General features: G+C 45.0%; 1 protein-coding gene across 2 annotated transcripts in view; it reads right to left on the reverse strand.

Moving 5' to 3' along the window:
• Positions 1 to 219: 219 nt before the first annotated feature.
• The window catches only part of klhl8 (kelch-like family member 8), a 52,651-nt gene continuing 40,281 nt past the window's right edge, over positions 220 to 12,589 (reverse strand). For both annotated transcript variants that reach the window (XM_084324674.1, XM_084324675.1), the window contains exons 11-12: positions 3,998 to 4,199; positions 220 to 1,559 (exon numbers count right to left, since the gene is read on the reverse strand). In XM_084324674.1, the coding sequence (XP_084180800.1) occupies positions 1,436 to 1,559; positions 3,998 to 4,199 (326 nt within the window). In that variant the 3' untranslated portion in view covers positions 220 to 1,435. The remainder of the gene's footprint in view (positions 1,560 to 3,997; positions 4,200 to 12,589) is intronic.

Below are 12,589 nucleotides of genomic sequence, written 5' to 3' on the forward strand. Positions count from 1 at the left end.
TTTCGTGTCCTGATAGAATCCGTCCCTAACGACTGACCGGTCCTGATAATGCCAGGAATGATTGTTCAAAACGCGGTTACAGGCAACACCAGCCAGCTAACTCTTCCAGGGGGTGTGGTCAAGCATATTGCAGTTGGAGCTACTGATAAAAACATGTCTAGAATCCATACCCCTCTCCCCAGTCTAACCCCCCCCCCGCCCCACCACAACTGATGCCGTTGCTCGTCCTGGAATAAGAGAGAATCAAAGGAATCTTGGGTGGAAATAGATTAGGTCAAACAATCCCAGTTCGGCTACACGGAAGTGTCAGTTATCCCGATTGACCCGTCTCAAGCCCCGCCCTCTTTTCCTCGACCCTACGATCACGACCGGCGCTTGCTTCCCTCTGACAAACTTTGGGGGAAGCGAGCATTGTGATTGGAGGATCGAGAAGCGAGCGGGCGGGCGTTGTGATTGGAGGATCGAGGGGAGAGAAGATTGAGGGTCAATTCTACACACGGCACTGAAACTTTGCAGGTATTAGTGTTGTGGTACGAGTCGAAAGATATCTTCAGACTACGGCGACCTCGATTCCAGCAAATGTTTTACCCAGAAACAACACCGGCTCTAAACATCGTTTTCAAACGCTCGCTGCATTGAGCCTACCTTGCATACTGAAAACATATCAACAGTCGAGGCAGATTCAAGCAAAAGAAAAGGCTTAGAAAACATGTTGTATCAGCCGTCTATATGATCTAGGTTTATAATACAGTGAAGATAAGATAGTAGTGCCGATTGCCCAATCCCAACCTAACCTCTATTACCCAAAGAGGCCAGAATCACCTACTAGGCATAGCTAGCTACCAGTCAAGTTTCCCTTAAAACAGAGACTATACAAAGGCAATCAAATAAGAGGAAGTATGTAAATACAGTACAAAGTAATACAAATATCACAAATTGAAAAAGAAACAAGAACAAAAGGAAAGAAGGTCAGGTCTCTGTCTCAGAGGGCTCAGTGAAGGGCGTCAATTCTGTCTAGTGTTCGAAGGTCTAGAAGATAAATACAGCATCCCACTGTCACTGTGTGTGTGTGTGTGTGTGTGTGTGTGTGTATTTGTGTGTGAGTGTGTGCGTGTGTGCAGTGAGATTCCTTACAGTGGGGGGGTGGGGTAACTTAACAGCAAGTGACGGTGTTTGACATTCAGTCTGTGATGGTGTTGTTTTACAAGTCTCTGTGACAGTGTTGGCAATATTACCAGTGGAGGACATCACTCTTGTTGCGGTGTGCGACCACACGTGTGTGTGTGCATGCGTGTGTGTGTGTCCGCACGTGTGTGTGGTTTAGGTTGAGTGCTTTTGCGTCGGCATGGTCCTGGGCAGCTCAGATCTGGTGGTGGTGTGGCATGTTTGCGGTCACCTTGGAGCCAGGATGGGGGGGGGCTGTGGGGGGCAGGGGTCACATGCAGTCCACCACATTGCTGGAGCCCTGGCCCACGTCTCTGATCTGGCTGATGTGGGAGGAGCAGACGGCCACCCCGGCCCCGGCCCGGCAGTGAGAGACCGAACCCACCAGCTCCCATCTGGGGAGGAAACACAGGCAGTGGAGGACATCAGTGAGACAGGCATCAGTGAGACAGGAGAAACACATCAGTGAGACAGGAGAAACACAGCAGTGAGACAGGAGAAACACAGCAGTGAGACAGGAGAAACACAGCAGTGAGACAGGAGAAACACAGCAGTGAGACAGAGAAACACATCAGTGAGACAGGAGAAACACAGCAGTGAGACAGAGAAACACATCAGTGAGACAGAGAAACACAGCAGTGAGACAGACAGGAGAAACACATCAGTGAGACAGAGAAACACATCAGTGAGACAGACAGGAGAAACACAGCAGTGAGACGAGAGAAACACAGCAGTGAGACAGCAGTGAGACAGAGAAACACAGCAGTGAGACAGGAGAAACACAGCAGTGAGACAGGAGAAACACATCAGTTCAAGTTTTCAAGTTTCTTTATTATTTGTCACAATAAAATGCAGATATTTTACGATGAAATGCTTGTTTCTGTATGAGCCCCTGAGTGTGCTTCATACAGTAAAAAAAAGTAAGTAAGAGTAAGTAAAAAGTAAGTAAAGAGGAATATTCAATATCCAATATACATACAGTATATACAATATACAATACAGAGTAGAATGAGTAACAGTGAGGTACGCGGCTCGTGTGTCGATGAAGAACACATCTATAGCTGAGAGAACTAATGTGGATCGCAGGACATGTAGATCAGACACTTCGAACGCACCTTGTGGCCCTGGGTTCAAAAACCTATTCAGTGTTTTTTCATAAAATATTTACCAAAAGATTTTAAAAACAACAGCCTATTGTTTTATTATCATTATAAAATGATTGTCTTAAAAAAAGAGAAAACTCCTGGAAAATCCCTTTTGGTCCAAAACAATAGATTAATTCACACCTAACCGAGAGGCCAAGGGCTACAGCCCCCAACTCTCTCTGATGATACTTAAGGGGGCTTTCTCATTAGGAACGGGTGCTCCGCTCCGTCCTCGCTCCGTCCTCAAGTGCGAACTCCCCCCCTCCCTCTCCCCCCTCTGGTTTGTGTACACACTGCAGTCTTGGTTCGCTCCAGATTTTGTTTTAGGTTTGCGTTTTGAGCGTGTAAGCTGCCGTAGGCGATGTCAACACATGGAACAGTTGAACACACAGTGATGGAATCTGGATGCCCGATATAAAGAAACGAATAACCAATAAATATGAAGTTATCTTTGAACCTCTGTTGTCAAGCCATGTCAATATAACCCACCCCCTTTTCTCACGAATGGAACTGGTGTCGTGGAGTCCGCTTTGAGCGTTTTCCAGGGTTAGCGGCTAACACTAGTTAGCTTAGCCTAGTTATTGGATAACTTAGTTAGCAGCTAACGTTAGCCCATTGCTCGCGTCAATTATATTGCATGTCATTGAAGGTCCGTGCTGGTCTGTGTCTATAATGAAATGAGGAAAGCTCTGCGCTAAAGCAAGTCTCATCTCGGGGGGAGCTCCAGTAGCTCACCACGTACCGCGAGTGCTATTTCAGCGCCGTGGACAACCGCGCTCGCGCGGATCTGGGGCTGAGCGCGTTCGAATCCCGGACGGCAGCCGTGCCTTTCCCAGAGTGTCTACCCCCCCATCTGAACCCTTTCAGCCTGCTTCTATCGGTCGAACTTGACCAAGTATGAATGAGAAGAAAAAGCGATAAACGCTAAAAGAACCAGGTGACTGGTCAAAGTTAAAAAAAAAAAAAAAAAAAAAAAAGCAAGTCTCATCTCAGCCGCGACGTGACAACATACTCGATGTTATATAAAAATAATCTCGCGGTCTACTTGAAAATCTACCGGTCGATCACGGCCAACTGGTTGGGCACCACTGGTCTATAGAAATAAATGCATTCGAACAAGAAACCAAAAAAATTGCCAGGCCTAATGCGAGCCAGGGAAGTCTTGGGCTTGTAACGTGGCTTCATCTCGAAGTTTTCATCCACTGAGCCATGAGGCTCAACATGCTCGTTTGGTTGAGGTCTGAACTCGCCAAATTGCCCATAAATAACGTTTTTGTGGGTATTGTCCAGTTGTTGCTCTATGTTTTTATCTGCCCAAAATTCAAGCAAGCATGAAAGCATTATAGTAAGCTTGCACACCACGTCCTGCTCCATCGTCGGGGACGCTGGTTCGCACCCGAGACCACCTATTCCAGCGGTCCAGGTTGGGAGCGAATCAGCGTTCCCGGTGACGGGGGGTGGGAGCGTTCTCATCACACCCTATTTTGGTGCAATCGCGCTCTGATTCGACCCCGAATGGCTAGTGTGAAAGCCCCCTAAGATCAATTAGCTGAGAGCACTCCTCAGCCAAAGCTCATTTAAGCCACATGTATTTGTATTCAGTGTTTTACCATTAAACCTATTTTGATCAGAAGATCCGTCTACGATATAACCGATGAATCTGGTTTCTACCACACTGTCCTCCTCACCTGTTCATGCGAGGGTCGAAGGCTTCCACTGTGTCCAAGTAGATGTTTCCGTTGTGTCCGCCGACTGCAAACACCCTCCCCATCACGGTGGCCACGCCCACCCCACCGCGCGGCGTTGTGAGCTCCGACACGTACTCCCAGCGGTGCGTCCGCGGGTCGAAGCGCTCCACGGAGCTCAGGGGGGAGTTGTCATCGAAACCACCTGCGGGGAGAGACGGTGAAATTAAACAAAAGGATTGAAACAGACCAGAAAACTTCGAGGACAGCAGAGTGTGAGGGGCTGTAAGACAAACAGGCGAGGTCAGAGGTTAATGTTAGGGGGTGTGTATGAGGTTTCAGCGTGTGAAATAATTCAAAAGATTATGAAGGATAATAATGGTAAGAATACATTTGATTTGATCATAGATATTACTTAATATCAATTGAACAGGTATGGTATCAGAGGGGTTGCTGTCAATTGGCTGAAAAGTTATATTGGAAATAGGCAGCAATTTGTTCAGATGGACAAACACAAATCAGGGTGCCTCAACATTAATTGTGGGGTCCCACAGGGCTATGTCTTGGGCCCCAAATTGTTCATTATATACATAAAAAATATCTGTAAGGTATCTGATTTATTGAGATTTGTTGTATTTGAGGATGACTAGGGTTGCATGATACACCGATACTAGAAAAGTATAGCGAGCGATACCCAGCTGTTCAATACTCATTTTGACCGGGGCAGTGTGTGTGAGAGAGAGAGTGCACACTTTGTGTAGTGGACGTGTCAACAGTGTCAGCTGAAATGTACCAAGGCATAGGGAAACGTTTCTGAATAGACGTTTGGATTAAAACAAGTTGTAATGCAGTGATGAACAGTCTTTCCTAGCGGAACACAAATTACTTAACGTTACACAGCTCGTGCTACGCACGCCTGGCTTGCTAAACGTTAGATATGCAGTGTTGATCAGAAGGAGCAGTCTGCCAACAAAAGATATTGTATCAACAAATGTATTCACAAAATGGATTACCATTCAAACATTATTGAAGACTCCTGTGACTCTAAATCTTATCTCCTGTGTTGGCACAAGCACTAACATAGTGTGGAGTGGAGAGATAACATAATACACATCATAATAATAACACATGTAGATTAGCTACATTATATAGCTCAGCAGCTGCATAAATAATTTTATGATTTTAGTTTAAACAGCGTCAAAATATAATTAATTAAAACTAAGGCTGTCAATCTATTACAATATTTAATCAGATTAATCGCATGATTGTCCATAGTTAATTGTGATTAATCGCAAATGAATCACATATTTTTAATCTGTTCTAAATCTACATTAAACTGATATTTTTCAAGTTTTAATACTCTTATCAACATGAGTCAACAAACGCTTGCTTTATGCAGCCATTTAACACAAAAGGATGACCCCCATACATTGCAAATTTGCATCAAATTCAAAACAGAGTGATGCACAAAATAACACAAGGGCTGAGGACTAAAACAAGGGCTGTTTACATGTTTCTGGGTGTATTGACTGTGCAGTGCTCCAAGATTGCCAGAAGCATTGGCATATTGGGCAAAACTAGACACATCCTTAAACACAAAATCATTGCACACACTTAAAAATATATATATTTTTACCTATAAAAGCACTGTACAAAAGATATGCACATTGCAAAAAGAGCAATACGGATTATAGAGGGAAGTTAAGATTTAAGAGGGAAACTTAACTTAAAATATCCTACTGTCCGCACCAAGCATAATGTGCATTTCAAATTGAGAGAGACTCTGAGTCTCTAATGTCTTGGGGGAGGGAGTTCCAGAGCCAGGGAGCTGCCCTGGAGAATTTCTGTCACCAAAACTGCAGAGGTGGATCTGAGAGACCGAGAGGGTTGGTAGGAGGAGATACTGAGCAGAATAAGACTATCAGCTTGAGGCCATTGGATAATAAAAAAGGAAGAAAAGAAAAGATTACATTATTATCCACTACAGAGATCTTACAAACGTATCTGGGTGAAAATAAAGTGGCATTGCTTTTGTTACACTTGGCTCTTGGTTTGGGAAATGTAGTATGTGGGGTAATTTCTCAGATCGAGATACCTAGTATCTGTGCAGCATCCATTGGCAGTGTCAGTATCGGTGCGTGCCTGGCATTCAGGATTCAGTCACAGATTAGGCAGGAGGAACAATAGTGACTACAGAGTAGTGTGTATAAAACCAGGATGGAGACAGATGTAGGATATAGGAAGTCAGAAGACAGACCCATTAGATAAAAGGTGTGATCTCTACAGTAGCTGACTGGCTGACAACTCAATCTCAATGACACTTAAGACACCATTTCATTGCTGATAGTAGGATGACTCTGTATGATAACAGTGTTACAGAGACAATAAATAAGGAGAAGCTTGTTATGTCTGTGCTATAGCAGTGGTGACTGTGCAGAATGTCACCCCTGGAGTGTCAATGAGCCTAGTAGAATGACACTTCAAATTCTAGTGGCACAATAAAAACGTCCGTAATCAGTAACCAGCCGACATTGCAAAACATAAACTTTTACTCTTTCCTGCTTGCGTATAAAATGGAGAAGGTGGGAGTTGTGAAGCATGTGAACGCAGCGGCCCGCCTGATCTCAAACCTACCGAAGTCGGCCCATGTCACCCCACTTCTTAGGGACCTGCACTGGCTCCCCATTGCTGCACGAATCCGCTTCAAGGCCCTCGACCTAGCATACCGTGCGGCAAAGGGAACCGCTCCCGCCTACCTCCGGTCAATGGTCTCTAACTACACACCCTCAAGACCCCTACGCTCTGCATCTTCTGGCCGCCTCAGACCTACTCCTATCCAAGCTCCGGGAGGGTCATCAAAGAGAAGTCGCCTATTCTCAGTCCTTGCCCCACAATGGTGGAATGAACTACCCACCCCAGTTAGGACAGCCGAATCACGTCCAATCTTTCGCCGTCGACTAAAGACGCACTTCTTCAACCATTATCTGAATTAAAAAAAAAAAAAAAAAAAAAAAAAAAAAAATCTAACCCTAACTAACCGTACTGTCATGCACTTGTCCTAATAAACTAACCTACACTGTAGCACTCAACACTTTGATGAACATTGTTGCTCAGCTGATAGAGTTGTGCCCTTCCTGATGGCTTGTCGTACAGAACTTGTAAGTCGCTTTGGATAAAAGCGTCAGCTAAATGACTAAATGTAAATGTAAATGTAAATGCATGTGACTTAGCTATCTCAAAGAGAGGCAGAGAGAGGTATGAACCACACATCTAAAATCGAAGTCGGCCTGAGCCTCTAGTCCCCGTCACCCCAGTCAATACAAACACAGAATAATTAGGCTTATTTCACACCTTGTTAGCTTGTCTGCGATTAACACTTTGATTGCCGTTCAGGTAGATCTACGTTTCTGTCACGGTATTTCTTTTATTATCTATTGCCATTCATAATTCAGCGGGGCATCTTGTGCATACTGTTCCGAGTGTGTCTGAGCTGGCAGACGGTCTTATACCGCCCTCTAACGCCTTCCGGCATTGTTGCACCCCGTTAGAAACGGGTTAGTTTGTTTTCCCTGCCGAGCTGCGGCATGGGGGCGGGTCCTAAACACTCCGGCAAAACACACGCTTGTAGGGATGGTTTGGACTACTGACCCCGCCCGCCCGTTGAAGTGCAATGCCCAACAATGTCAGGGACAGGATCGCTGTGGATAACTGGAATGGCGATGAGATTATTAGATTCTTTTTTTTGCATTACTTCAGAGACAAGTAAGGACACCATATATGAAAGCTTGCGTTGATCTGATATTTATCTCTACAGCTATTGAAGCTATCTGTGTTTTATTTGTGTGGCTGTGTGCTGTTGGGTTGCAGGGGGGGGCGCCGGTCTAAATCACATTGCATGCGTGCACGACAAAGGATAATAGTGATGATCTAGCGTTGATTTCAGGAAGATCAGGCGAAAAATTACAACGTGTTTAATTGAATTACACAAATTACACAAAAACTCAGAAGCGGCCAGACTATGTTCATATTCAAAACGGTATGGAACGGAAATGTACGGATGAAAAAAGAATCCGTTTATTGCACATTGACCGGAAGCGGCTCAATGAGACTCGACAGTAGGGATGGGTACCGAATTCGGTACTTTTGAGGCACCGAACCACGTCGGTACTACAGAGTATCGAATCAAGTGAGAAACATTTTTTATTTTTTTTTTTACTTTTTTCTTTTCATGTCAACGTTCACACGCAATATATGCTTACCTAGGATTTGACTTGATTCAACAACAAAGCAGTCGGAGCAATGACAAGCCGAAAACTGTCGAAATTGTAGTTATTTGAAGTTTGGATTTTTTTTTTTACGACTGAGGTAGGTAAATTAAATTTCTTGAGACTAAAGTACCGAAAAAAGGTACCGTTGGGTACCGGTATCGATTCACAGGTACCGGTACCGGTATCGGTTCAAATGTGAAAGGTACCCATCCCTACTCGACAGCGTTATTGGACCCATGGCTATGCTATAAAGTATAGGTTTAGCTCTACAAAGTACAACTACGTTTGCATGGGGTTGGTGGACGGCAAGGCCAGGTCACTTCCCGGAAGGGGCGTGGCACTCAGTGTTAAATAAAAGAGCAAATAATAAAACAATTAAAATGTTAAGTAGGCCATCTCAGTAAATGAATAAAAAGATATTCGATAAATATTTGATTGTGTTAAAGGTTCAATATGAATATTCTTTTTGGGGGGGGGGGGGGGGGATCACATTTACATAAGCAGCAATTCGTGTACAAAGCTTATTTACTCTACGTGACAGTAATCCAGTGGCGTCATTTCAGTAAAAGGCAAGGTATGGCGAGGAGGGGGGGGGGGGGGGGTGACGGGGGGGTTTCCCCCCCTTGGTGGATTTTTTTTGTCAAATCAGTTGTGCAATAGTCACTTTTGGTGAGTTGTTTCTATACAATTCAGTTATATGACATTTAGGTATGACAGGACTACACAAGCATTTTTTGTATAGAAATGTGTCAACAGACTAAAGCAGGGAACCACAATATTTTGATACGAATTATGCAGAATGTAATATCATAACTGTCTATTACTTTTCTTGCAATTGAGCCAATTTTCCTTAGGTACGGTTTTGAGGTGTGTGTTCAACAGAATGTAGTATCAAAAACACATTCACAAAAAGTATGGGTTACTGAATGCTGAACTGCACTATAATCACTAAGCCAGACCTTACCTGTGTCCCTGTATCACTTGTCTCTGCTGCCCTTTGATTAAAAAACGTCCATATGTCCATTTTCCTTTTTTTTGGCATATTTCAGTTAGTCACAGTAAAAGTCACCTAGTAAAAGTGAGATAATTGACAATATCAAAACATGCTAGGGCTGTACCGAATAGTTCGAAGCTTCGTTCATAATGTTGACATTCGAATTCTAAATCAACATAAAAAAATTGTAATATATATAAAAAAAATAAAAATAAAACCCTTGCCATACCAAAATGACGCCCCTGTAGTAATCCTTAGAATTATTGTATCTTATGTCATCATAAATCAAAACAAATTATAATTTTGAGGCACCATGAACCAAATGTAAACCAAATTGCAGGGCCTGCCAGTTAAATCTTCGTTTTACCAGTCTGTAGTAGCCAGCGTCTCAATTTGATTTGAAGCCAAATCGTTAGCCTGGTTCACCCTCGTTTTTTGTAAATCGTCAAAGAAATATGTCATCATTCATCATGCACCCACAATATAACATGCACCCACAATATAACATGCACCCACAATATGACATGCACCATTGCACCCACAATATAACAAACATATAATATAAACAAGATTCACTGAATGACATTTGAGTTTGATGTCAATATGTTTCTAAGACCCTAAACATGACAAATCTGCTGCTCAATCAAATAAGCCTCCTCTACTTTTACTGCTATAATCTTGTTTTACGATTCATTACATTCATGAGTAGGGATGGGTACCGAATTCGGTACTTTTAAAAGGTACTTACCGAAACACGTCGGTACTACCAAGTATCGATTCACGTGAGATACCGTTTAAAAAAAAATATATATATACTTTTTTCTTTTCATGTCAACGTTCACACGCACAATATACGCTTACTTAGGATTTGACTTGATTCAACAACAAAGCAGTCGGGGCAATGGCAAGCCGAAAACGGTCGAAAGTGTGGTTATTTGAAGTTTGGATTTATTAATTTTTTAAACTGAGGTAGGTAGATTACATTTTTAGAGACTAAAGTACCGAAAAAAGGTACCGTTGGGTACCGGTATCGATTCACAGGTACCGGTACCGTATCGGTTCAAATGTGAACGGTACCAATCCCTAGCACTGTGAAAGGATGGGTACCGAATTCAGTACTTTTAAAAAGGTACTTACCGAAACACGTCAGTACTACAGAGTATCGATTCACGTGAGATACCGGAAAAAAAATATATATATATATAAATGTACGTTTAAATTTTTTTGCATTTTTTATTTAATTTTTTTATTTAATTTTTTTTTCTTGGCGGCTAGGTGGTGTAGTGGGCAAGGCGCTCGCCATCAACGCTGGAGACGCTGGGTTCGAATCCAGCTCTCGGCGTTGCTATCAGCTTGGCTGGTCGTTCATACTAACACAATTGGCAGTGTTAGGGGTCGGAAAGCTGATGGGTGGGTCCTGGGCGTTGTGGACAGCGACCCCTACAGTTTGGTCGGGGCGCCTGCACAGCGAGGGTAGGATCTGGAGGGAGGTAATGAGACCTCCCACACGTTACTCTCCCGGTGAGAATCTGCGCTGCCAGGCTGGCTGCACATGCGTCGGAGGAAAGCATGCAACAGTCTCCAACCTCCCGGACCAACAGTATGGGGGAGTGCGCAACAACCAGGAAGGGGGTTGGGAATTGGCATAACGACTAACGACTTAGAACGTTGACAAAAAATCGGGAGAAAAATCGGAAAAAGGAGGGGGGAGGGGAGATAAAAAAACGTTCACACTCACAATATACGCTTTCCTAGGATTTTACTTGATTCAACAACAAAGCAGTCGGGGCAATGGCAAGCCGAAAAAGGTCGAAAGTGTGGTGATTTTTCCACAACTGAGGTAGGTAGATTACATTTTTAGACATTTGGAGACAGTCTGGGTGGTGTAGGGGGGGCAGTCTGGGTGGTGTAGGGGGGCATTCTGGGTGGAGACATTCTGGGTGGTGTAGGGGGACAGTCTGGGTGGTGTAGGGGGGCATTCTGGGTGGAGACATTCTGGGTGGTGTAGGGGGACAGTCTGGGTGGTGTAGGGGGGCATTCTGGGTGGAGACATGCTGGGTGGTGTAGGGGGACAGTCTGGGTGGTGTAGGGGGACAGTCTGGGTGGTGTAGGGGACAGTCTGGGTGGTGTAGGGGGACAGTCTGGGTGGTGTAGGGGGACAGTCTGGGTGGTGTAGGGGGACAGTCTGGGTGGTGTAGGGGGACAGTCTGGGTGGTGTAGGGGGACAGTCTGGGTGGTGTAGGGGGACAGTCTGGGTGGTGTAGGGGGACAGTCTGGGTGGTGTAGGGGGACAGTCTGGGTGGTGTAGGGGCTGTGATGCAGTGGTGGTACCACTCGGTACCACGCCGTCCTAGCAGTTCGCTGAGCAGAAGTGCGCGCACACAAAAATGCGTTTATCACCTAGTCCAGTGGTGCCCAACCAGTCGATCGCGATCGACAGGTAGATCGCGGGCTGATTTCAAGTAGATCTTGATTAATAAAATTTGATTATTAAAAAAAAAAGAAAAAAAATGTGCTAAATCAACTCTTTCTCTCCTTGTTAACTATAACAAGCAATGCTGTTTGTTATTTAAGATGAGGTCGGACTCGGCACTGACAGATTTGTGTTCATTATGCTGCTTTTATAAAGCCTCAAATGACGGCTTACAATATACAATTTTGGCTGGTAGCTCTCGGGCTAGGTGGTAAATAAAAAAGTAGATCTTGGTTCAAAAAAGGTTGGGCACCCCTGACCTAGTCTTTGCATAGCATAACAAAGAAAGAGAAGTGCAAGACCAAAATACAAGCCCTGTGGGGGGGTTTCTTGAGCTGGTCTGTGCACACGCGAGGGAACATGTATGCACGTGGCGTCCAGGCAGTTCCGATATTACGACTGCACCCCTGTGTAGGGGGCAGGCTGGGTGGTGTAGGGGGGCAGTCTGGGTGGTGTAGGGGGGCAGGCTGGGTGGTGTGGGGGGGCAGTCTGGGTGGTGTAGGGGACAGTCTGGGTGGTGTAGGGGGGGCAGTCTGGGTGGTGTAGGGTGGCAGTCTGGGTGGTGTAGGGGGGGCAGTCTGGGTGGTGTAGGGAGGCATTCTGGGTGGTGTAGGGCGCAGGCTGGGTGGTGTAGGAGCCATTCTGGGTGGTGTATGGGACAGTCTGGGTGGTGTAGGGGACATTCTGGGTGGTGTAGGGGACAGTCTGGGTGGTGTAGGGGACAGTCTGGGTGGTGTAGGGGACAGTCTGGGTGGTGTAGGGGACAGTCTGGGTGGTGTAGGGGGCAGTCTGGGTGGTGTAGGGGTCATTCTGGGTGGTGTAGGGTACAGTCAGGGTGGTGTAGGGGACAGTCTGGGTGG

The sequence above is a fragment of the Notolepis coatsorum genome (assembly GCF_963971535.1).
Source record: "Notolepis coatsorum genome assembly, chromosome: 11".
Classification (NCBI taxonomy): Eukaryota; Metazoa; Chordata; class Actinopteri; order Aulopiformes; family Paralepididae; genus Notolepis; species Notolepis coatsorum.